General features: G+C 44.0%; 4 protein-coding genes and 1 pseudogene across 4 annotated transcripts; 2 read left to right on the top strand and 3 right to left on the bottom strand.

The window, feature by feature from the left end:
* Positions 1 to 3414: 3414 nt before the first annotated feature.
* On the top strand, positions 3415 to 5712 carry LOC6041838 (hrp65 protein). The gene is made up of 2 exons (XM_038257751.1): positions 3415 to 3678; positions 3742 to 5712. The coding sequence occupies exon 2, from the start codon at positions 4402 to 4404 to the stop codon at positions 4903 to 4905; it is 504 nt and encodes a 167-aa protein (XP_038113679.1). The 5' UTR covers positions 3415 to 3678; positions 3742 to 4401; the 3' UTR covers positions 4906 to 5712.
* A 3314-nt stretch (positions 5713 to 9026) lies between these two features.
* On the bottom strand, positions 9027 to 10694 carry LOC6041837 (ATP-dependent DNA helicase PIF1). Its single transcript, XM_038257752.1, has 3 exons — positions 10597 to 10694; positions 9673 to 10256; positions 9027 to 9613 (listed from the first exon to the last, which is right to left on the bottom strand). The coding sequence occupies exons 2-3, from the start codon at positions 9781 to 9783 to the stop codon at positions 9488 to 9490; spliced, it is 237 nt and encodes a 78-aa protein (XP_038113680.1). The 5' UTR covers positions 9784 to 10256; positions 10597 to 10694; the 3' UTR covers positions 9027 to 9487.
* A 750-nt stretch (positions 10695 to 11444) lies between these two features.
* LOC119767765 lies at positions 11445 to 12258 on the top strand. Its single transcript, XM_038257211.1, has 2 exons — positions 11445 to 11595; positions 11653 to 12258. The coding sequence occupies exons 1-2, from the start codon at positions 11558 to 11560 to the stop codon at positions 12122 to 12124; spliced, it is 510 nt and encodes a 169-aa protein (XP_038113139.1). The 5' UTR covers positions 11445 to 11557; the 3' UTR covers positions 12125 to 12258.
* A 5776-nt stretch (positions 12259 to 18034) lies between these two features.
* Positions 18035 to 18758, bottom strand: LOC119766138. The gene is made up of 2 exons (XM_038250538.1): positions 18664 to 18758; positions 18035 to 18308 (listed from the first exon to the last, which is right to left on the bottom strand). The coding sequence occupies exons 1-2, from the start codon at positions 18717 to 18719 to the stop codon at positions 18035 to 18037; spliced, it is 330 nt and encodes a 109-aa protein (XP_038106466.1). The 5' UTR covers positions 18720 to 18758.
* Positions 18759 to 23922: 5164 nt separating this feature from the next.
* LOC6041836 lies at positions 23923 to 24623 on the bottom strand (annotated as a pseudogene).
* Between the last annotated feature and the right edge of the window lie 304 nt (positions 24624 to 24927).

Raw genomic sequence — 24927 nt, 5'->3', positions numbered from 1 at the left:
CCAGGCCAGGATTTCCGGGAGTTCCTGAATGGCCCAAAACAATCCAACATGCCACAGAATGCCCATCGTGGTCCACTGAAGCCATCTGAAGCTATACCGGTGGTTAATTCACCCATATAGACCCCCGTTGATCCGGTAGATATCCTGGCCATGACTTCCGGGAGTTCCTGGATGACCCAAAACAATCCAACATGCCACAGAATGTCCATCGTGGTCCACTGAAGCTACCTGAAGCTATACCGATGGATAATATAGTCATATAGACCCCCGTTGATCAGGCAGATATCCTGGCCATGACTTCCGGAAGTTCCTGGATGACCCAAAACAATCCAACATGCCACAGGATGTCCATCGTGGTCCACTGAATCTATCTGAAGCTATACCGATGGTTAATTCACCCATATAGACCCCGTTGATCCGGTAGATATCCAGGCCATAACTTCCGGGAGTTCTTGGATGACCTAGTACATTCTAACAGATCACAAGGTAACCATCGTAGGTCACGGAAGCTACCTGCAATTATTACGATGGTGGATACACTGGTACAGACCCTTGTTGAACAGATAGATAATCAGTTCATTACTTCCGGAAGTTCTTGGATAACCCAGAACATCCCAACCTACTGTAGAATATACAGCGCAGGTCACTGAAGCTATTTTGAATAACCTGGAATTACATTATTATTATTAAAAATATATAATACTTTATAAAACTAAAAAAATCTGAAAACTCTTTTTACGCGAGCAATTCAAAATAGCGCGAACTTTTTTTACGCGATTTTTTTTTACGCGAGAACCAAAATTCGCGTAAAAAGAGGTTTGACTGTATTAGTAAATTATTCGAAAGAATAATTCTTAATAGAATGATGACGCACATTAATGATAATTCAATTTTCGCTGATGAGCAGTATGGATTTTGCCTTAGGCATTCCAAAGGCATTCAACTACTCATCAGTTGTTGAGAGTTTCAAATTTGATTCGAAGCAACAACTCTGAGGGCTATTCTACTGGCGCTGCTCTTCTAGACATAGAAAAAGCTTTTGACAGTGTTTGGCATAAAGGTTTGATTGCGAATTGAAAAGGTTTAATTTTCCGATTTATATCGTGAAAATTATTCAAAATTATTTGACGGATCGTACTTTGCTATCAGAATAGCAAATCTGATCAACTACCTGTACGTGCCGGTATCCCTCAAGGAAGCATTTTGGGTCCAATTTTATACAATATTTTTACTTCTGACTTGCCTGATTTACCCCCAGAAATCACTTTTTGCTGATGATACAAGCATCTTCGCCAAAGGTAGAAGCCTTCGTGTCATCACAAGAAGATTACAAAAAAGCTTGGAATTCTTATTTGAAAGAATGGAAAATTAATCCAAATGCTGCAAAATCTCAACTTATTATTTTCCCTCACAAACCAAGGCGATGACCTATACATGTTAGGATACCAACATTTTCGTAATTGAAATACGCAACTTTTGATACCATAACATCTATTGGTCATCGCTGAAATTTTAAAGTTATCGCAATTTTAGTGAAAAAAGTTGATTTCTTCCCGTTTTCGTCATTTTCCCATTTTTGCGCGTGGCGCGTCGAAAAACCCAGTTTTTATTTTCAAAAAATCGTATGTCAGAGTATCGAAAACACAACTTCACCAATTTTTGATATGTGAAATTTTCCGAGGAATCCGATAAAAATATTTTCAGACAGGCTCTTGGTCCCGAGACCTTCAAAACAGCATTTTAAGTTTTCATACGACCTTTTCAAATGTCAAGCTAGATTTTTGAAACTTCTTACTATTTTTTCCAATAGCCAAACTAATCATCTTTCACTTGCGTCTAGGACAGCTAAAATCGGATAAAATGGCGCGGAGATATGATTTTTTGAAAAAAGTGGTTTTTGCGAAAATCGATGAAAATTGCCATTTTTCGAACCACCCTAACACGGCGTAGGTCACCCTAATGGTCAAACAAAAAATACGGGTCTAATTAATTCGACCAAGGATCCCCCAGAAAAAAATTGAGCTCGATCGGAGAACTTTTTTTTCGAATCATGCTGTTTTCGTGGGGAATTGCTTCATATTTAGTCTATTCAAAAATAATTGAAGATCACAAATTATTCCTAAACAAATATTTATTTGAAATTATTAAACGCAAAAGAAATGTGTCTTTAAAAAGTTTTTAGAAACAATTTGTTTTTTATAATACAATTTTTTGATTGGAGTATTAGCCATGCTGTAATACTGACTTAAGTTATCTTTTTTTTGTCAGGTTAAAATGTTAACACTAAAAAAATCGCTAGATCACAAAAACCGTTCTCAATAAAAACAGACATTAAAAAAACTCCCCTAAAAATCCATCAATTCAAAATAAACAAACGTCCCTTCAAGAAGACTACTTCAATTTAGTAATAATAAAACATAAAATTTATTACAACTGTTAATAAAATGCTTGATTTCACCAAACATGCAAACTTCATATAAGCGTGTACTCAACATCCATCACACCCAGGCCCGTGATACTGACGTAGCTTGCTGAAGCCGCCACCAAATGTTTGGTGGCGCTGTTTCGGGAATAACATTTCAGAGGGTCACAAATCAAAATATAATAAGTCTTATTTAATTTTTTGGAAAATAATCCTGTAGCTGCTTATATTGATTCTTTTCATTAAAATAAACCTTAAATGCCGCCAACAACAATATATGTTTAGCATCAGGTCTCAGGCAAAGCTTCCCAGCAGTTGTCTATGTCAAATCCTCTGAAATGTCTTCCGCAAATTCTTATTTGGCCAATGAACTTAAAGATCATCATAATGTTAATTTAAATCTACAATTTGAGGCGGTTGAGCTCAACCATGTTGTTGGGAAGCCCATTATTAGGGACGTTGTGGGGCTTTACAAAAAAGCATGTTTTTGAGTCAAACAAACCAACTTCTATGGTACCCCGTGGTTTGAATGTGTTGGTAAATTTTCGACAAGAAAGCCAGGACAGCTGTTTTTAGACATAAAAGTTCAAATTTAGAAACTAATTTTGTTGTTTTGTGTCTATTCCTACTGAAACAAATTAAAAAATATTCAAATGCAAAAACATTGCTAAAATCACTTCTCAATTCACTCCATGTGTCTCGATTTGCCCCGGATAATGGTACACATTTAATTTCATTTTAACTAACGAAACAAAAATAAAGAAAAAAAATATTTTCGTCCTTTCGATTTTGCGCCCTTTTTGTCATGTTACTCCCCATAATTTTGACACTAGACACCAAAGGGCTTTTGTTAATTTGAGTGCGGTTAACCGCGGTGGATTTTCTTGAAATACTTCATGCGACGCGCGGGTGTCGCGTGACACATTTCAGAATATTTCAAATGAAACATTTCTCTGCTGGAATTCCACCAAAACATTGACCAGGCTCACCACACAAAAAGCTCGGTGCAGCAGCTCACCAAAGCGGTAGATTTTTGACAGCTGTTTGCTTTGTTGTTTTTTGGTGGTGTTTGCGGTGTTAGTCAAAGCATTCTTAGCAGCAGATTAGTCCCTGGAGTTGTCGTTTCCGTTCCGTGGCCTGGCGCTGACCGCTGTTGTGCGGCCAAACCTCCGTGGCCGCTATCTGCTGGCTCATACTTGGCTAGTGTGTGAGCCAGCTGCTGACCAGCTTGGGATCTGATTCGTGCATGCAGAGAGGTAGGTTGTGTTTCTTTTTTTTGCAGTTTTGCTCAAATTTGAAGATTTACGGATTGTTTCTAGACTTCTGGAATGCCGAATTGGTCTGTTTGGACGTACATCGCTCGTACACCCATGCACTCCCGGACAAAAAATTGGAGCAGAGCATCCGCAAGATCAACCAGGTGGACTGATCGAGGAAATAACTTGCCAAGTGGGATCCGGTCCCGGAAATCGGAGGAACTGGTCGAGCTGTTTCCGCCGTACGACGAGATCACCGAGGTCTTCATTAACATGAAGAAGGACTACGCGTTCGTGAGCGTCGATTTCTTCTAGAACGCCGAGAAGGTCAAGCGCAAGAACTGCATCTTGAAGATTCGTTTTGCGCCGAACGCGACCGCCCTGCGCGTCTCCAACCTGAATCCGTTCGGAACCAACGAGTTGCTGTACCGCGTGTTCGATGTGTTTGGTCCGGAAAATCCACCAGCGATAGCATCGTCGAGTTCAAGAACAGGCCGAGCGCTACGGCCGCATTGAAGTACTGCAGTGAAAAGTATTTCGTCCTGAACTCTTCGCTGCGTCTGTGCTTCGGCGAATCGTACACGTACTAGGACAACAACGCCGACGGCCGTTAGGAGAAGCTGATAAAAAAGGAATCCGGAGTTCTTAAAGTCCCGCCAGCAGGGCCTGCGCTTCGCCGACGTGGGATCGCTCGATCACGAGTACGGCCAGCGCTGGAAACACATGCACGAGATGTACAAGCAAAAGGTCGAGGCACTAAAACGCGACATGGTCATGGAGGAAAAGAAGCTTGAGGCGCAGATGGAGTTTGCCCGCCACGAGCACGAGATCGAGCAGCTGCGTGAACAACTCCGCAAGCGGGCACAGGACAAGGCCCGCAAAAAGGCCGACTGGGAGATGAAGGAACACTTCGTCATCGAATCCCGCGAGCGACTTCAGCAGCAAATGTCCGACCAGCGAATGGGCTTTCAAGGCAACAATAACTTCAATAACCGTAACAAATTCTTCGATATGATGAACCAGGGAGGTGGTGGTGGCGGTGAAAACCGTAACAACAGTTTCGGATGGGAGGTTCGCAACTACGGCCACGGAGGACGAAACGAAATGGACCAGCAGCAGGATCAACAGCAACAACAGCAGCAGCAGCAGTTTCAAGAAGGTCTGCCCGACCAGGACCGGGACAGGAACAGGGTCCTGGAGGTCCATGCGGTGAAGGTGGCATGGTAGACGGTGATAACATTGGACGTAAACCGCACAGGATAAAAGCTTCAGATCGTTTTTTATGTTCTGGCGCTGGCCCGCTTCCAGATCAAGTTGCTCGCGGAAGAAACATTTCGACAGCGCATTCCGCCAGGCAGCAACGACCACTCGGTTCAATCGAGTCCAACGCCAGCGGAACCACTACCGACCGGGAGGTGGTTTCAAATTTACATCCTGTCGAAGTTACTCCTCGTTCGAGAAAGGCGAACAGCCGCTTTGATGGCGCTGCAACAGATTTTCGTTTTGGCATTCGCGTTGAAAAGGTTTTTGTTCACAGTGTCGCAACGGCCGTTTGCTGGGTCAAGGCCCTCATTCGAAGTCACACGAGCTAGCTGATGGCGCTGGGCTCGGAGAATCTGCTGGACAGCATCTTCAGTCTGGGCATCATCGAGGTACCGGGTGCAGCATGCCAACTCGTTGTTCAAGTAGATGTTTGTTCGAGCCAAGGTCGATCCGGTTGTAGCTGACCTGAGTAAGCAGTTCTAGTGCCGGCCCGCATTCTACATCCTCATTCGAGAAAAGTTGCACCAGATTTTCCCCACCTCTAGACGTGCTTTGATCTAAGATTTCGCCAAAAATCTCTTCTTCAAATATTTTTTGTCTAAAATAGCATTGGATAGATTAATTCGCTTTTTTTTTAATAAATTGTTGGGTTTGATGCAGACTGCATTTTTTAAGGCAGTAAATTGCTTGTTGAAATTTGTAGCAACTAAATCCGCAAATTTTTTAATTAAAACTTATCAAAAATGGGAAACACAGAAAACAAATCGAAAAAGTGGCTAAAAAATAATGAAAACATAAAACAGGCAAAAATAATAGTTGGAAAATCATAATAGCAATAAAAATCATATCGTAACCAATAAAACAACAAATTACAAATTACAATAAAGCAAATATAAACTAAACAAAATAAATGCAAATTAAAATACTGAAAATTGACGGCCAAAGCAATACAACACATAAAACAAGAGAAGTAAAGTTCTTCGTAGATAAAGAAATAATAATATAAGTTACTAGTCATCGTATAAACATGATCAAAAAATGTTTTACAATGCATTTTAAACAAGCCCAGATGATTTGCAATTATTCGTTTTCAAATTTTAAAAACTTTTCGGTGCTGTATATTGGATTAAAAAAAAAACAAACAAACGAATTTTAAACGCAGGAAAATGCATTTTGATTTGTTTTCACCTGACTAAACTTCTTTTTTGATATGTTTTTATATTTTTTGCAAATATTTTTTAATGTTTTTGTCGCCACACTTGCAAATTTCAATGGAAATAGAAGCATTGAGCATTGATAAACATATTCAGCATGTTTGGGCTCGTTTGAAAATATTTAGATTTTTTTTATAGAATTTCAATGTACAGCGCAATTTTTTGTTTGTCGCAATTTTTTTTTTTTCGTTGATACACTCAAACCCCGGTGGTTTGTTCTCCCCTCCACTTTGGTCAGAGTCGAGGAAATAAACTTTAAATAAAATATTTGTGACCTAATATGAAGATAAAAGTTCACCATTTTCAAGTTATAGCAATTTATTATTTAAGTAAGTTTTTTTTAAAGTCGCAGTTAAAGAATTTTCAAAACAGTGCTCATGTTTACCCAGTTTTAAAATAGTAGTTTTTGCAATTCCGTCGTGAAACTACTTACTTTTCCTGTCATTCTTGAACGACGAAATAGCCTACTTTTCTGTACCAAAAATAACAGAATCGAATAGCAACACTTTTCAAAATAAATGCTGAAAAGTTCTACTTTTCAGCACTGAAATGGGTGCTGAAAAGTTGAACTTTTTTTTGTTTGCACAGAAAAATGCCGGAAATGATGCAAAACTTCGAGGCATCATTCTAATACATCATCCAGCAAAAATAATTGACATGGTTAAGTCCTACGAGGCACCAGAACCGGTTCCATTTAGGCACCAATCGACATCAGCTCAGTGAACCGTTTCTTAAATGATACACCATCTTAGGTTACAGAAAATCTAATAACTATGGAGCATTATTAATGCTAAAATGTATTCAAATTGTCAAACCCAAGATCTACGAATTTTAGAAAAACTTTGAAATTTTTAAATGTTATGATTTTTTTTCAATTTTCAAATTAAAATTTGAATGTTAGATATTTGTTTTGGCTTTTCGCTTTTCATCATATCAAAAATATATCAGTTCAAAATTCTGTGTTTTGAGATTGAAAATTTGAAATTATTATGGAACTCTTTTGTATGTTTTTCGCGAAATTATTTTTCTTAATATGACGCGGATTCGGTTTTGGGACAGCGCGGATTTTTTTTTCGACTTCTCCGTAACAACCCTGAATATTTTAAAAACATATGAAATTTTGCATTTTTTATGTTTGTTGATACGACTTTAAGTTGCTGTGAAATTGTCATAAAAAGATTAAAAACACAGGAAATAAAAAAACAGACTGCATTGAATTAAATAGAGATTTAATTGAGCACCGTTTTCCAGTTATAGCCATTTTAAGTACCGTAAAACGAGGGGACTTTGATAAATACGAGATTTTTCCGCAAAATGAAAACTTTAAGAAGAAGTTTTCATAAAATTTTGAAAAGTTCAAAAAGTTAGTTAACTACAATAAAGAAAATGTTGATGAATAGCATTATTTTAATATTCTTAAAGTATCATTATTTTCTCAATGAAAATGATTTCGAATCGGAAAACAGAATGCATTTTCGGATTCTTTGGACAATAAATAAAAAATAAACAACAATAAACAGTGTTTTTTTTTAGGAAATCAATATTTGTGACAAAAAGTGTATTTAAAATTCATCAACAACCCACTGAGAATTTTGGCTCGAGCCTCGACTCGATTCAGGCTCGATCTCGTGCCAGATCGACTCGAGGTTCGACACAAAATTCTCAGTGTGAATAAAAAAGGGGCCGCATATAATTTTTTTCGGTGTAGTCCTTATCCATAACTATAAGTTTGCCGAAGACACCTAATCGATCAAAAAAATCAAATTAAATACTTACGGAATTGTACGGAATCATACTGACCGTTATTACCATTGTAGATGTCCCCAAAACCGTTGTAGGTTAGTATGATTCCATATCATTCCTAAGTACGGGTTTCGGTCTCAAACTATTTTTGAACGCAGTTTGTTGCAACTGAAAAGGTAATGATTTTATGATTAAAACGTTACTCAATCCACCCTTAGGTGGTTGGTGCCTTCCTCACATTTAGAGGGTAATGCTATCCAAAATAGATACAAAAGGGCGGACCATTCAGTGTTGTCAGATCTGCAATCTTTTGAACTCGTTGCAAAAGTTTTTTGATTACCTATTCAACGACAAGTCGCATGATATACCCGGACAGCGTTTTCATCAAAATATCTGAGATCCGGCCTCTAAAAAGTTCATAAATAACACATAAGTGCTTATATCTTTTGATAGGGTTGTCAGATCTGCAATGTCTTGGACGCGTTGGAAAGGTCTCTTTATCGAAGTTGACTTTATAGCTGTCGGCCACCATTGCTAGTACTAACCACTAGTGTCTTCCTTTTATCTACAAGGACTTCGCCGCCCTGGGCTCCTAAGTGTATGAAAGTATGGCACGGAGCGACGGCGCCGAATACCCATATTTACACAAATAATTTTAGAGCGCCCGCCGCGGGATTCGAACCGGCGACCTCTGGATTGTGAGTCCAGTGCGCGGTCCGATTGATCCACACGGGCGGGTCTCTTTATCACCTTTCTAAAAATGTTAGCACCACCCTTTTTACAATCTTCCGGACTTTTGGTAAAATCGTTTTTTTAGCATAACTTTTGAAGTAATTAACTAAACTTTATGATTTTTGATAGCGATTTATGGGACCCCAAGACGGATCAGCCAGTGCCGAGATAATCCAGTGCAATTTTTTTTTGATCAACATCCCACCACACACACAGACATTCGTCAGAATTTGATTTTGAGTCGATATGTATACATGAAGGTGGGTCTAGGAGGTAAAACTAAGAAGTTCGTTTTCTGAGTGATTTTATAGCCTTTCCTCAGTTAGGTGAGGAAGGCAAAAAGTGGAACAAATAAGAAATAAAAAGGTGTCTGAAAACAATAAATAGGCATATTAAACCATTTTTGTTCACCATTTTATAACGCGTACATTTACATATAAATAAGTCACTTTTCGGTTATCACGACGACTTGGCGCTTTTTGTTCTGGGCGGTGGCGTAGCCTTGGACGTAGTTTATATTGATGGCCTTCGGCGATTTTCAGATTCTTGTGCGGCATTACTTGGGCGCCGTTTATGACCGTGCTGCTGGTCCAAGGTTTGAGCCATATGGGAAGTGTGCGACCAAAGCTGGGTCGCGAGAATTCCCTTAAAGTTGAAGTTCTGCTTAATGGTGGTCGCTAACCAGTCACGGATCTCCGACATTACGCGATCCTAATGCTGTTGAGAATGGACACGAACGACTGATGCTTTTTTGTCGGTGGGCTTCGGTGAGTTCGTAGCAATACTGAAAGCACTCCTTTCATGCTTTGGTGGAGAAGCAAAAACGAACCAATGCTTCCTGGTTCTGGGAGTAAAAGTTACGGGCAAGCATGCCCTTCCTTAACGACCGGCGACAGCTGGAAATAGTCTCCGCACAGAATCAGCTGGATTTCACTGAAGGGCTTGTCGTTCTTCCGGACGTAATGGCCAACGGCTTCGGTTTTCTAAAAAAAAGTAACAGTTAGACAAGTACGTGGCTACCGTCATCTCCAAACCAACTCACCTCAAAATAATCCCCATCAACCATGGAAATCTCGTCGATAACCAACCGCTTGCACTTGCGCCAAATCGAAGCCGATGTGGGTCGCGAGGCCATCTCGTAGCACCTCTGCATTGTCGTCTCGCCACTTCCGATCCCCGCGAACGAGTCAGTGTCGTTCCCCCGATTAAGCACTCGCTCACTACCGTCGGAGTCGGTGCCACAGTTTCATCCGGTGGCAGCGTTGAAATGATCTTCCTCAGCAGATAACTCTTGCCGGTGTCCACTCTCCTTGTGAAGAACAGACTCCGCCCGATTTGCACGCCTCCAGAACCGCCTTCTGCTGCTCGATCAACATTTCCGGACCACTGACGTCAACGGAGACGTCGTGTACAGTTTCTTCGGAGCAGGTCGTTTGCGTTTTGCGACGGCGACGGAGTAGTGGTAGATCCCTTGCCCAGGGCCATCTTCTTCACCCGGGCCAAATCCACGTTTGTCACTGGATTGATGTCGTCGAGCGAGTTGGGCTTGTCCGACAGCTGTAGTAGGAATATGGTGCACTTTTCCTCCTTGCTGAACCGAATGGTGGTTTATTAGTCTCGACTAATCTGGAATATACAAAAACAAAGGATTATTTTTCTCCTCCAGCAGGTTTTGCACCTTCCGGATTTCGGATTGACGCCATCCTCCTCCAACGATCTTTGCACCTTACGGACTAGGTATCCGGGACATTCTAAAAACAAACAAAATCAAATTCCTCCTCCAACGGACATTGCACCTTCCGGACAATCGGGAAGGGCTCAAAAAAAATTCCATCCAAAAAAAAACTTTGCCGGCAAAGGGAAAATTGGATGGCCACTTTCGCCAGCACGGATAACGGTCCATCAATCCTCCCGAACCGTCCCGGAGAAGAAAAACCGCTGCTTCCTTTCTTTGTGAAATACTTACATCCACTTTGAAGAAAAGTCACATTTTCTGCGACTACAGATCGGGTTCCACCCATTTTTGAAGAAAATTGGGGATGAAAATAATTAACGCCGCCGTTGTTTTTTTTTTTTTTTTGCTAGAACTGACAGTTGTCAATCTGACATTTCTGGGATACGTTCACTGAGTGCCATTTGTCAAACTGACATTTCTGGGATGCGTTCACAGAGTGCTGCAACAACGGCAGCACTGAACGCACCCACCGCGTGACAAAACATGCTACACGAAAATGTATCTCGAAATGTCAAAATGAAGTATTTCATTTACCGCGGTAGACACCGGTGGATAATAATCAAATTAACAAAAGCCCTCAAAACTTTGGTACTTTTTCGGCTTCAGTGACATTGTATGCAGATGACAGCCGAAGCATCCCCGTGATCACACCAACTTGCAGTCACTTTTCAACAAGAAAGAGAAGAGAGAGCTTGCAGAAAAGTACGGGAACGGTTTTGCCCAAGTGTGTGCCACTTAAAGTTTTCGGCGCGGTGCTGGCGTGGTGCCAGAACTTCGAGACCTCTTTGATTTTGAGGCAAAATTGGAATAACTTTTTTTGAGCGTGTGTAAGGTTTGACGTCTGATCTAGTCAGATCTTGTCATACTCGGTGCATCAGATGTTTAGGTTTTTTATGTTTTTTACCAAACCGAAGGATTGCCCAGTTTTTTACTTGGGATCGGTGCCAATCGCTGCCACGACCGGACGCTCAGGTATCTTCTGGTGGCGCATGTCCCAGTCGAGCTATTTCCGGTGCTGGTGGACGAAGAAATGGGGGAGGGGGGGGGGAGAGTGAGGAAATCGGGAGAAAAGTGCGGAAAATACGTCGAAAAACAGATGTACGACGCGTGTGTTTGTACCATGCGGCAACAGGAAGGTTCTCAGGTTTGAGTTTGTTTATTCCGGTGACACTGGAACGGGTTTAATAGAGGGATGCCCGGAATGTTCGGAATGCCCCGCAACAGATGCTCGTAAGTTTTTTCAATAGTTAAGTTGTAGATGTTCTTCTAAATTGGTTCTTTTTGCAGTCTTCGATCCCCGCCAGAATGCCAGCATCTGCTCGGGGGAGGAAGCCGCCGGGGTGACTGGGTCGACGCCGGGAAGGGAGCGGAGACGGCGATCTACGGAGTTCCATTGGACCTGCAGCTGGACTCGGGCTCAGGCATCACCATCATCTCCAGACAGAACTGGGTCAATGTCGGGTCACCTAAACGTCTCCACCGGACTGCAACGAGCAGACAGCTTCCGGGGACAAACTGGGCATCGAGGCGATGTTCAGAGCAACCAACACCATCGGCGGAACGCACAAGGAGAGCAATTGCTATGTTTGTCTGGGACGTACCATTTTCGTCGTTCTGCAAGCTGGTCGGAACTCAAACACCGAATCAGCAAGTGGTCGAACTGAAGGCCAAGTTCTTCGAGATGCACAAGGAGAATCTGTACCGTGCCCTGGAGCGGCTCAAGAGCGGGTTTAGGGTTATGCTCGAGAAATGCAGATAGCTGCCGAGACCAGCCTGTACCGGGCACTATAAAAAGTCGTGTAGTTTGTGGACAAAGGTTGGCCCAGCGACGCGAAATCACTCTCCGGAACACCGGATGTCTAGCAGTTCTTCGCGCGCAGCCCTCTGTCACGACGGCCATGTTTATGAAACCTAAATGTTCGACGCGAACATGAAGACGCAAAGAAGATGAAGAACGCATTTGCTGTCAACATTTAAAAATAAACAAACCGCGTGGTGAAAAAAGGCATTATTTCATAATGTTGAAATGATGTCCATGAAAAAATAACGGCACGGGACACGGGACGGATTTCCAAACGCAAGTTCCCGAAGGACCCTATCCGCCAGAGACTATGGATAAATGCCCCGCGAAGTGGCGAAGAAGACGGTTTTGCAAGTTCAAAGTTCAGATATGTTCGGACCACTTCGCGATGAACTTCTTGAGAGTCCACGAAAGGTCGGATTCTACACATGCACGCGTTTCCTTCGATTCCCTGTGCGAGTCGACAGCGGGAGTGGGCCAGTCCTCGGAGAAGGTTATCGAAGGATGTTCGGAAAGACCAGCTCCGCCACAATCACCGGAATCACGGATGTTTCTGCACTTGGTCGGTTACTCCCTGCCGGAGATTGCAGCGAGTTGTTCGGAAGGATCAACAGCGGGACTTGGCCAGTCTCCGGTCCAGTACTACCCGGCAAATCTTCCCGGTCAATCGGAAGCAACAGTTATCTTCGAGGTTTTGGTAACTGTCAAACGTTCTAGCCATTTACAGTGGTGCCAGGGGGTTGTTCGCGCGTCGTGACTCGCTGTTCTTGGCCCAGATGGTGCTGATGTACAGGGACCGGATTGTAATCCCGAAGAAGGTCCGCGGCATCGATCGGATGAGGTCATTAGCACGCCTTCTCGTCCACTGGCCGAACATCGATGACCAAATCTCGCACTTGTACGCGCCTGCCAGGAATGCGCGTCGGTTGCGAAAACTGACACCAAGTCGTGGCCAACCCCCGAAAAGCCGTGGCAGAGGGTACATGCGGATTTTTCTGGTCCCATCAACGACACCTACTTCCTGCTTGTGGTCGATTCTTTCTCCAAGTGGCCGGAGACCATTCCGACCAAGCACACCACCACAGCTGCCACCATTTCGATCCTTCGCCAAATTTTTGCTCGATTCGGAAACCCGGAAGTGATGGTGACCGACAACGACCCGCAGCTAACCAGCGACATCTTCGAGCAGTTCTGCGAGTCCAACGGGATCATGCACCTCAAAACAGCACCGTTCCACCCCCAAAGCAACGGGCAGGCGGAACGTTTTGTTGACACCTCCGAGTCAGCACCATTGCGAAATCGTGTCATCTTAGACCAACCACCCCACTCACCCCCTTATCATATTTTATTATTGTAAAAGAACATGGAACATGAATTATACAACAAAAAAAATATTCGCAATTAAAAAACCAAAACGTACAGCTCCCAAGCTCGAGCAAATGGGAAATTTGGAAGATTATGTGTTAAAAGAAATGAAAGAAATTCACGAAGTGTTTGTGTCGCTGGGTAGAGCGATTGTGCAAGTCGTGTTGCGCGCTCCAGTCGGCAAAGATTCGCTCGGCGATGAGTGAGTGATTCCTGTGCTTTGAACCGATAATCAAAACTCTTGCTTCTAAGGTGTGAATTAATTCTGGATCCGTTCGCTTCGCTTCGCTAGGAGACGGTGATTTTAGCGGATTGCAGACTGGATTTCGCCATGTGTCTAAGCCCAAGTTGCCTAGGATTGATAATTGGGAATAGAACCAATTCCACCTGAACCAGATTCTCACCACCATGACAGCCGTCCATTGCCGGCCGCTCCCATCTCCACCGCGCACCAGGGACAAGGAAAGGGATTTGGAAGACGGAAAGTGTTGATGCTCCACTTTTTTAAGGGAAAATCTCCACGGTATCCTCAAGTAAGTTTCGCTTGGAGTTGGACGGTTTTTAGGAAGGTATAAGGTCTAGGATACTCTCTAAGCAAGCGTTGCGACCAATGGCATAATGTGTTTAAGGGTTATAGTTTTATTCTCAAGGCAAGCATTCGGATGCTGCCGTAGAGACAATTCCCGTTTGATAATTGTCAATTTAATTTTAAGGTGTTCCAATTTATTCTCAAGGCAATCATCTGATGTTGCTGTCGAGACAATGTTTGTTTTATTTAAGTTTTAGCTGATTAATTTTAAGAAGTTTTTTTTTTATAATCGCGGAACTAGCATATTATCATGCTGCTACAGGGAAAATCGAGGGGCGAGACACAGTTAATCAACTAAAATTTCTCTAATTAATTAGAGCTGATTTTGGTTAATTGGCTAATTGATTAGCGCTGTTTTGACAACCCATTCCCATCCTACATCAATTTATCTTGGCATGTCTAGAAAAGTTGTTTTGACAGCTACAAAATGGATGTTGCTTTGAAATGAGGGAAGAAAAAACAATTTCTTTGAAAATCAATTTCTTTCGCTGGTAAGTTGGCTTAAAATGTAAATCTTGCCCATTACTTAAGTTTTGTTATCCTAAAGCGGGAAACAGATTTAACGTTGCCGTCTGTCATCGAAATCGAGGCTGGTTCAGTTCATGCACATCCTGCGCCAATTGATCAAAGATAACATGCAGATTCCTGAAGGCAAGGAAAGAGCCGGTGGTGGCACACAAGAATAGGAAGTTACCCTGTCAGCCGTACATCGTCTTTCCGGGCCGAATCTGGACTCGCCGAGCAGTCGACTGCAGGAGTGGTACTCACTGTTTGCCTCGATGGATTCGGTGGTTCCGATTGCGATGCCTCCCGGGGGAAACATCAACAAGCAATCAATGCATACGGCGCCGGTTCTGTTCGTAATTTGCCAAATGTCCGCCCCAACCCGACGGGACAGCCAAATAACAACCTGTTGCTTTCGAACAACAACAGCAACGTGGCCAGGACCGGCGGCTCAGCGATCATCCCACGGTGGCCACGGCCTCACCACCGATTGCCGCAAACCGAATGCACCGCATGAGCTAGTCTGCCAGCACCGTGGACGGGGAACCGGCCAAAGCGATTCGAATCACAAACAACCCACCAAGCGCGGGCCAAAAGTCCCAAAACAACCCCGCGCCGAAAAGTTGCTCCTTCAGTAAAGTCAAAAGACACTGGATGTGGCCATCATGAGCATTCTACCGGACGCGGACGCGGTTTCCAAAAGTTAAGAAGAAGGCATCCCCAGTCACCAACTTCCAGATCTCCTGTATGGCGGCACCGGAATCAGCGGCTGGGAGAATCGCTCCTCATCCGGTCCCCAAATCGTGTCCGGCTGGCAAGTTTGCCCATCGTTTTATCAGTTTTATCAATGATCAAGTGCGAGTCAACTCAGCAACCCGCCCTGCTCTCCTCGACCCTGACGACGTCCTCCAACATCAAGATCATTCCCGCGAACCAGTTCATCCAGCTGAAACCGTTCGGATCAACGCAAAAGTTCAATCAAGATGTGACCAATCGCAATAGGAAACTGAAAGCATAGGCCGTTCATCGCCCCCGCCCCGGCAACAGTTTATGATTGGAAATTTGCATTACCGTAAACTGGGGTCAATCGGGACACATGGGGCGAATTGTGACAGCAGTTTTAACCATGTTGGAGCACAATATTTTGATTTGTCTGGTTGGTGTTGGTTAGAACAGACTCAGGCCAACAAAATGTGTACATCCATTTCCAAATTTAAAAGCTTTAAGTGCTCTAAAAACTGCTGTCCCTATTCAGACTGTAGTCCCGATTCACCCCAGATTACGGTAATTTACGCACGACTCGAACGCTGTTGGTTGTTCGGCACTGGGCAGTTACGCTTTTCACAAAATAATTAGTTTTCATTTTTATTAATTATTCACGGTAATAAAAACGGTTCTTTTGTTGTTTTTCTCTGGCCACAAGGCCACAACCCCGATGATTAGTAATTAGTAATTGTTATGAGACAATAACTATCCCGTTTGGCCCCTGTAAATATTTCTGAAAGGAACAACCTTATTGAATAGTTAAAAAAGAATTTCTTTTCTAAATTAACTTAAATTCAACAAAAAAAAACTAAAATCTTGGACAGCCTTCTGATGATACTGGTCTAACTGGAAAACCCCACAGCTCTTCTTAGATTCCTAACGCCCAGAACCGTGGAGTGTTCCGTCCAGAAGGATGACGAGGCACCACTTCCGACAAATCCGTTCGTTTCCGTATAGCTTTCTGTAGACTTTCCTGCGCTATCCGTTTGCGAAAAATGCCAAGACTTCCGAGCTGTTATTTGCCAACCTGGCCTTTTCGTTGAAAATCCTAAAAAAAAATCGTCCCGAGGAAAATCCGCAACGCTGTCCACTTCCTCAGCCTTCTAAAACGATTTACCCCGAGCACTGTAGGACGCCGACCTACTTATTTCTATCCTCAGCAGCTTTTCCATCGGCATAATGGTTAGTTTGGTCTTTAGGACGCCGGTTTCCAGACAAATTTGGTAAATTTCAGATTATTTTACATTTCATACGGCCTCACGCGAATATTTTTTTGTTTTGCTTTGATTTGTTTGACGTTTGCGCGACAGACCAAGGTAAATAGATAGGTGGGAATACGCTAATTGATTAGCGTGAATGCTAATCAACTAACTAAAATTTCTAATCAACTAGGCCAGCGATTCTCAACGGGGGTACCGGGCCTACTTGATTTACACAGTAGGGGGTACCAGCCTAGAAGAAGGTTGAGAATCGCTGAACTAGGCGATAATCTTAATTAATTAGGGCATGTGTCTCACCCCACGGGGAAAATTAATTGTTTAATTATATATTTTGTTGGATTAAAACTGATTCAGACTTAGACAGCCGGCTGTGGAAAGACTGAATCAAAGTAAATATTTGCAAAAAAATCGAACATACATGCTTGAACAAACGCACACCGAATCGAACCGACCAAACACGAGGTCCAAACCGAATATCACGGAACCGGCCTTGCTGTGAGCAAAATGAGCAATCAATGGAAACTGTCGCGTGCGAACCGCTTCTGTATGACTAATGATATAATACTGTTTCAATTCAGTTAAAATAATTATAAAATAAACATAAGGAACCGAACGCGACCAAAGTATAAACTAAAAAGAGAAAAAAGTAAAATAAAGAACGCTCTCACCCGAGTCCAGCAACGATTACGGCAAGCAGCAGCTCACAGCAAGTTCACTCAGCTGATGACGAAGCCAGAGGAGCCACATCCCTGCGCCGGACAAGCGATGGGTTGGAGGCGCACACCCCGATCATCACCAGCACACAGGACGACCACACCCAGGCACGACGCAGAACTTCCTCTCTTACTGCTTTTTGGCCCATTCGATCAAAAATCTGTAGGTTTGCAGAAAGTCTGCATGTTCAAATTTGGCCCTTCTCGAAAACTACACAGAAAAAAATATGTAAATTTCCATGTCGTGTAAACCATGTTTTAAATGTAAATTTGGAATATGTAAAAACTAAATCGTATGTAAAACGTTAAATTAGATGTAAAAAGGGATCATGTAAAATAAAATTGCACGTAAATAATAAATTGCATGTAAATTGAATCGAATCAGGCTTTTATTATTGAATCTGAATCATGTAAATCCTGAAACTAATGTAAAAATCATTCAATGTAAATGAGAAACGCATGTAATTGCGACCGCTGTTCACCGAGTGACAGCTAATTAGAATAAAACAGTTCGAATGTTTTGTTGTTTGGAAGCGGTCGTTTCTAAGCGGGTTCAGTTGATTGCGGATTCAACTATGCAATATTGCCCGCTCCTCAAATGTTTCATATCATAACAATCGGAGTATGTTGATTTTCGGAAGCTGGAGGTTTGTAAATTTGATTTGTTTCAAGTGATTATTCACATTGTTTATTTTTTGCATCTTCTCCAGATCTAAGTATCCGCAGAGCCGGAAATGGATTTGACTGGATTGCTGCTGCCACCCGGTAAAGGAAACCAGTCTCTCCAATGTACCGGAGCCGAAATCTTTCTCCATTCGCGGTCTGATTCCCAGGTGAACGACTCAACAGCGACATCCTGGAGAATATTGAACGGTGCAAACGCTTGGTCCCTCCGAAAAAGGATGACGGCAATCGGAAGGAAGCGGATTAGGGCTCCAAGGCTCACGGGATAACATGCGGGATTTTTGCGCAGAGTCGGTACAAACCTGGAGAGGTTTTTCAGAAGTTGGGTTAGCGAAAGTATCTTCAATGCTGTGATGTAAGTTTCCGCATTACTAAAAAGTTTCTTAATTAACCAATTTTTTAAAATGCAGTCACTTTTTGGAAAATTAGGTGAAAAAATCGCTACCGTCAAGAAATCTCATGAAGAGTTTGTCTTACAGCAGGACATTCCACTGAAATCGGAAGAAAATTGGAGCAGATTTGATGACTTAAACAATGGTTCCGGAACTAAGCTAAGCAGGAGCTTAGGCAAGCTTTGTCACCGGATACACTCCCACAGGCATTTTCTGTGATTTGCCTCAGACCCCGAACCAGATTTATCTCCCGTAACAAACCTACAGTGGTGTTTGGTGCGCTGAACTTAGCCGGTGTGTGGGAGTTGCTGTCCGTGGCATGGTGAGATGACTTCCACTTCCAATCTAATCTACTCCGAGAGGGAATCAAAGGTTTCCTTTTCAGGATTGTCCGGAAACACATCTTTTAAAGTTAGCTCTTCAAGACAGGTTTAATTTAGCAAGTTAAAAGAAAGTCTCATTCATTTTCAGTTAATTTTTAACACAATCGCACACAAAACACAACTCTGCGAGGCAATCAAATTGAATATCCTATTGATCCTCAGTCAATGACGTCAGTGCACGAATCAAAAAATTCACAAAAAATCCCAAAAAAGTACACGTTATGGAGAAGTTGGTTAATAAACTTTACTAAAACCCTTGACTAATTCGGTATCTTGGCATAAACGTGCACTTCAGTAGTACGGTTTGTGTCTTGGATAAGGATGTCTCGTTTGGCTAAATTATGCATGATTCTTTTAGAGCGTGTAACAGCTGATTTTGTTTTGATTGTAATTTTCTCGTTTGTTTCGTTCGTTGAGTTGGTTCGGTGCTGTCAGGTGCACAATTCAGTTTTTGATTGCTTTTCAGGTTAGTTTGTGCAATTTTGAATGTTTTTTTTTTACGCTGGAGGACGGACTGTCCTACTGCTGAACTGCCGTTAGGAATCGGTACACCGGTGGCCGGCAGCATAAGCTGGGATTGCTTAAAATGTCGTGATTTTGTTTTGTTTTAAATTGTGAGTCTGAAGTTCTTCTTAAATTGCAGGGTTTGCAGCACATGACATTTTCCTGCACCGTTAAGAGCTCCGGAAGTCTGGAAGTGGGTTCATCGTACAAGATCAAGCTAAAGTTGACTAACCGCACGGGTCAAAATAAGCTTTCAGAGGTGAGTCTCGACACACTCAACGATGCGGTTAGTTGCGGTGACACCTGCTCTTGCTGCTTGCATTTCCAAAACTTCCAAGCGCCGAATGTTATTTACCAAAGCAAAACTCATGTGGATAGCGTGCGGCATGCGTTCACGGCACCGGAATCATTCCGGCCATGGCAGTACCATCGGATAAACGAGCCCTTGGCGGCTCGTACTCTGGTCAACCGATGACTTAAAAAACCCGTAAGTAAAAGAGTAAATATATTTATTATTTTAATTCTACACTAATTCTACATACATCTAAAACTTGTTAACAATTTTTTTTATTACAAATTAGATTCCTTCAAATCTTCTTGGATTTTTTTATAAGCTTTTCGTAAATTTGTGCTGCAAGGTGTAATCATTAGCTCCGTTGTATCTAGAATCATGAAAATGCATCAGATTCTAGATTCAACGGAGCAAAAAAATTTTTTTGGCTTTGGTAAATTTACATTAGTTTCATCGGAAATTTACACGATTTCTCAATATTTTGATTTGAAACATTTACAATGAAAATCATGTAAATTTCCGATGAATCTAATGTAAATATACATCATTTATCATGATACCTTTTGGTACATGATAAATAATGTAAATTTACAGAAATATTTTTTTCTGTGTACACCCCAACATCAAATGACGTTTGACCCAACACTCGCGACGCTGCAGCAGAATCCACCTCCTGTCATTGCTTCGGCGGTGGCACGATTTCGTTGCTGTCATCGGCGAACCAAGATAGCACACACACTAGTCAACTCCCTCTCACCCTCTCCCTCACACGATCGGCAACTCCGCCAAACAAAATCTTAGGAAAATCACTTAAAACCGCAATATTCGAGAAAACTTCACTTTCCCAAATAGCCCATCACTCATTCCACTGATTGCACCAATTTCACGGCCACAAAAACGACAAATTCAATGAAAAATCCTTCCAATTTAACGCGGCGATACACAACACGACCGAAGCCAAGATGGCTACCCCACGTCCCTGAATTAATTCTGGATCCTTTAATGCAATTTCTCAGAATATCTTTCTCCTGATCTGAAACCGCAGCTGGGAGGGGCTTTGAGGTTGGGCGGGATGGATCCGCAAGGTACTTTGCCGCAGGCTTGGGTGGCGGAGGAGTCGCGCGTAAGACCGTTGTGGCCTACTCACTCCAGTTCTCCGTCCCTTGGCTGGCGATCAGCTCGGAACACTTGCCCGCACCACACTAGCAGATCTTCTGGTCGCCGAACGTCTCAAAGTTGTAGTTGAAGGCCCTGGCGTGAAAAAGAGTAATAAGAGTTAGTTGTAGGAAGTGTTTTTACCGGGATTTTGAGAACTTACCGCCTTGAGGTCCTTGAGGGCAAACAAACGTATTGGCTTCCGCCGACCTTCCACAGCAGCGTCTCGCAGTTGGGCTCGCACGAGTGTTATATGAACCGGGCCACGTTGCCTTTGGGCCCCGAGTCGGTTGTCAACTCCGTGTTCATCGTCAGGAAGTAGTAATTTTCGACCTTTTGGTCCTGCTTTTGCTTTATCCGCCGCGCCAACTCTTCGTTGTTGATCACCTCTCCGACGTACCAGGGCGGATGTCCTCCTGCGCGATCAGATCCGTTTGGCCGCCAGTGCCGGGTACTGCTTTCGTTCGAAGCACTGGATCTTGTAACTTTCGCCAGCTGGATAAGTCTTTGGATTGCACTCCTCGAGCAGCGCTCGGTTGATGCAATTCGATTCCAGCCCGCACGGGTCCGTGTCCGACGATGTTCACTCACAGATCGAGTCCTCCTATTGAAATAGAATAGAATCTGATATAAAAATTGATACGGAAAAACATCCCCTCGACAAACTCACCTCTTTGTATCTAGCCGCGTTGCGCCCTCAGCGGAGCAACATTCTTGTTGAACTTGATCTCCACGTACATCGGCAGTTTTAAGCTCAAATCGTCCGGGGCAGCCGTTCGAAAATCTGCCGTGCCTCGTTGTACCGCTCCATGATGCTCGACCGCTTCAGGTCGTCACGCTGTCCAAGTCGCCTTCGTGATAGAGGTAGATTCGCCTCCAGTTGATCCAGCCAAAGTCGTGCATGCCGATGAAGTGCAAGTAAATGTCCGTTTGCTCGTCCACGTCCAGAACCGCTGGCGGAGGAATCGCAATCACGGGCCAGAACATGAACACGGAATATTTGGCCCAGACGATCACGTCGTACAGCGGCATTCGAACTCTTCGCAGATGTAACGACTCTCCGGCGGGTTAAACTAGCGGCACTCGAGGTGGAACGTCGTCAGGCAGGTTTCTGAGCAGATGAAACTTCCGCCCTTGCAGCACAGGAAACACCAGTTGCTGATGTTGATTGAGCACTGCTCTAGTGAGTGCTTAGGGCAGATCGTGGTCAGCAGCTGGAATCCGACGGGGACCGCTTGGCATCCGGGTTGACCGAAAAAAAACGCGGCTTCGCAGAAAAAAAACGGGTTGGGATCTAGGGGGGTGCCACTTAAGGTTTTCGGAGCGGATTTGGATCGGCTCCAGAACTTTCAGACCCGATCCAACTTTTAAACAAGATATGGGTAACTATTTTGAGAGTGCAGATTCTGACGTTTTGAAACTTCAAGCTGTTTGTTTATGTGTTGTTTATATTTACCAAACGTGGTCGCGGAAAAAAAAGGATGGTTTTTTGTGGCCGATTCCGAACGTTGTTAGGTTCGCGGAAGGAACTAGAACGGCACGGTCTACGAAGAGTTGCTGGCGGTAATCGCGGATTAGCCAGTGTTTATTGTCATGGTTCCCGAGGAGGAATTTCTATAGCAGCTGCTTCAGGGAATGATTCCCACTTTGGTTCGATCTTGGTAGCGGTGTCCCCTACAGGGTATTTCCGGAATCTACCGTGAGCAAGTACCGCAGGAAGTGGGAGCACCGAGTGGAAAGTTTGAAAGAGAGGCAGGTCTCGGCGAAGCAAAGGCGAGTCGGATCGCATCCTATAGGAAGTAGAGGATCCATCCCGTTTCCCTATGCCTTGGGATGAACCGAAACTGTTGGCACCGTTGAAGCAATCACATGAATCAATGAATGATTCATTTAAAATGTTGGCTATTGAAAAGGAGCTGGTGGACCTTTTGCCACGGGCCGAGGAATACTTTGGCTGTATCCGGTTTAAAGCTGGCCTCTCGAAAGCGATCAACAAATAATTAAACCTTACCTTTCATGATGAATTCTTTCCCTTTCCAGAGCTGTCATCCAAAAGCAACGCTTGCTCCAACGTAATGATTCAACTATGTAACAATCTGTCGTTTATTCCCAGCGAGCAAGGCCAGGCGCGAACTTCAGCAAGAGTTTGTGTTGATCACATGGCTTTCTACCTCTTCGCGGCGACCGCTACCGAGGACCTGAAGGAGCGGCGGCGAACTCTAGCAACTGCAACCTAAACCGGCCCATCAAGGATTCCAGTCGTACTAGGGCAGGGATTCTCAACGGGGGTACCGGGCCTACTTGCTTTACATGGCAGGGGGTACCAGCCTAGAAGAAGGTTGAGAATCGCTGTACTAGGGCATGAAGTCGAGCCAAGCGCCAAGTTCTTCTAGCAACTAACAGTCCGGCGGGTAGTCATCGTCGGCGCTGGCTCTGGTAACGCCAATGCCATGGGCCATTTCGCTGAAAACGGCGAACGTGCTCGGTCCAGCCGGACTCGGTCTTCCGACGGGTCTATACGGCAAAAACCCCACAAACGCTAGTCACCGATGTCGGACAAATCCATCAACCCGGTAGCTGCGTCGGCCTCGCCTGCTTGCACCTTCACCCTACCCCCAGTTTCTGTCCTATCCATCGTCGGCCGTCCCTGTGCCAGTTATGAACCAGCTCGATCCACTGCACCAACGGTACATGATGTTGAACCAAAGACTCGGCCTGGACACTCGGAATACACAAGACCCCGTACGGTAAGGCGGTGGTGACAGCATGGCCTTGGCGACGACAACGACCACAGCTGTAGAACAGAACCCAGCAGTGAGCAACTACCTCCTCCGACGAGGGAGTCCACTGGTGGTGGTGGCGGCGTGGGCGTAGATGTCGTGATTCGTGACGCGGAACGGATCCGTAGTTTGGGGCACATCACGGGAGCTACCAATGGGGGAGGCGGGCAACGGTGATAGTAATTTTAAAGTGTCTTTTTTTCGCGCGTTTATTTAGTTAAAGTGGGTGTTTAGAGGCAGGGAATAATGGTGCTTTTAAATTACTTAGAAAATCTTGAATATTGAGAAGATTTTGGCTCATTGAGAGCAAAGCGATCAGGCCAATTATAAAAGTATGTACAATTTTAGTGTAAAATTTGTAACGCTAGGTTTGAAAAGGTTTTTTTATAGCCTTTAAAATATTAACACATTATATTTGTCATCTTACTGAAAAATAACTGTATTTAACAAGAATTGCGCACTCAATAAAATGAAATCTTCTCGTCCTCGAGCGGGACCTTGTAGTCGTACGTGATCTCCTTGTTGACGCCGATCGGCTGCTTCGAGTAGATCACAATCTTCTTCTCCGACTCGATCGTGATGACCTTGGTGTAGCAGTTGGGCTGTGGAAGAGAAGAGAATTGTAAAGGATTAGAAATGGAATCAGAACTCAACTATGCAGAATCTTCTCACATTGCAACTGTGGTTGATGAACCGGGCCAGGTTGCCGCACGTGGACGCGTCGATGATGGTCTCCATGTCGATCCGGAACAAGTACGTGCTGCTGATGCCGATCGCTTCGTACTTGGTCTCGCGCAGATCCGTCACCGACGGGCGCACCTCCTGGCTCACCTACTCGATGACCATCTCGTCGGCAGCGATCGATTCCATCGTAAACAGTCGTGGATTGCCGATTTGGCAAACTTGAGCAGGTTTTTGCGGAACATGAGCAGATCGGACTCGGTGCTGGCGCTAGTTCGATTGGGCTTCTCGCGGAAGACCCTGCATCTTGGTGACGGCCTTGGCCGTTTCGATGTTCTTCAGGTGGTTTTCGGCTGCCGTACCGCACAGATGGAGGTATTTGGCCTTTTCCCGCGGGCCTATCTTGCAAAAGCTTAGCGTTCGCACCGACCCTGTCGAGTGCTGTTTGATGTCGGTGTCCTGAACGTCCTCGGCGTCGAACCCGCGCGTTAGGAAATTGTGCAGCATGGACATTTGTGTCCGGATATCCCGATCGTGGTACTTTGGCCGGGCATGAACGTGAACTGCTGCTGACCTGCGACAAACGGAAGCAGGGCTTGCTGCTACGAAAAAGTGGCTGCCGCGGCGGCAAAGGTTTGCAGTGTAGCTGCTGTCACCGCAGCTGCTTTGTCCTTCTTGTACTTGGCCTTGGGGGCGTTCGGGTCTTCATTTGGTCGACCTGCAGATCGCTGGGT

The sequence above is a fragment of the Culex quinquefasciatus genome, chromosome 2, assembly GCF_015732765.1.
Source record: "Culex quinquefasciatus strain JHB chromosome 2, VPISU_Cqui_1.0_pri_paternal, whole genome shotgun sequence".
NCBI classification, from domain to species: domain Eukaryota; kingdom Metazoa; phylum Arthropoda; class Insecta; order Diptera; family Culicidae; genus Culex; species Culex quinquefasciatus.
This window is presented reverse-complemented; position numbering and strand designations above follow the sequence as displayed.

Bases quoted from the DNA above. Each gene is read 5' to 3' on its own strand.
- LOC6041838 (XM_038257751.1), top strand. From the start codon at position 4,402: ATGCACGAGATGTACAAGCAAAAGGTCGAGGCACTAAAACGCGACATG.
- LOC6041837 (XM_038257752.1), bottom strand. From the start codon at position 9,783: ATGCAGAGGTGCTACGAGATGGCCTCGCGACCCACATCGGCTTCGATT. The intron at 9,614-9,672 runs GTGAGTTGGTTT...ACTTTTTTTTAG, and splicing joins TTGATGGGGATTATTTTGAG to AAAACCGAAGCCGTTGGCCA.
- LOC119767765 (XM_038257211.1), top strand. From the start codon at position 11,558: ATGCCCGGAATGTTCGGAATGCCCCGCAACAGATGCTC. The intron at 11,596-11,652 runs GTAAGTTTTTTC...TTCTTTTTGCAG, and splicing joins ATGCCCCGCAACAGATGCTC to TCTTCGATCCCCGCCAGAAT.
- LOC119766138 (XM_038250538.1), bottom strand. From the start codon at position 18,719: ATGCCACGGACAGCAACTCCCACACACCGGCTAAGTTCAGCGCACCAA. The intron at 18,309-18,663 runs GTAGGTTTGTTA...AAACCTCTCCAG, and splicing joins TCAGCGCACCAAACACCACT to GTTTGTACCGACTCTGCGCA.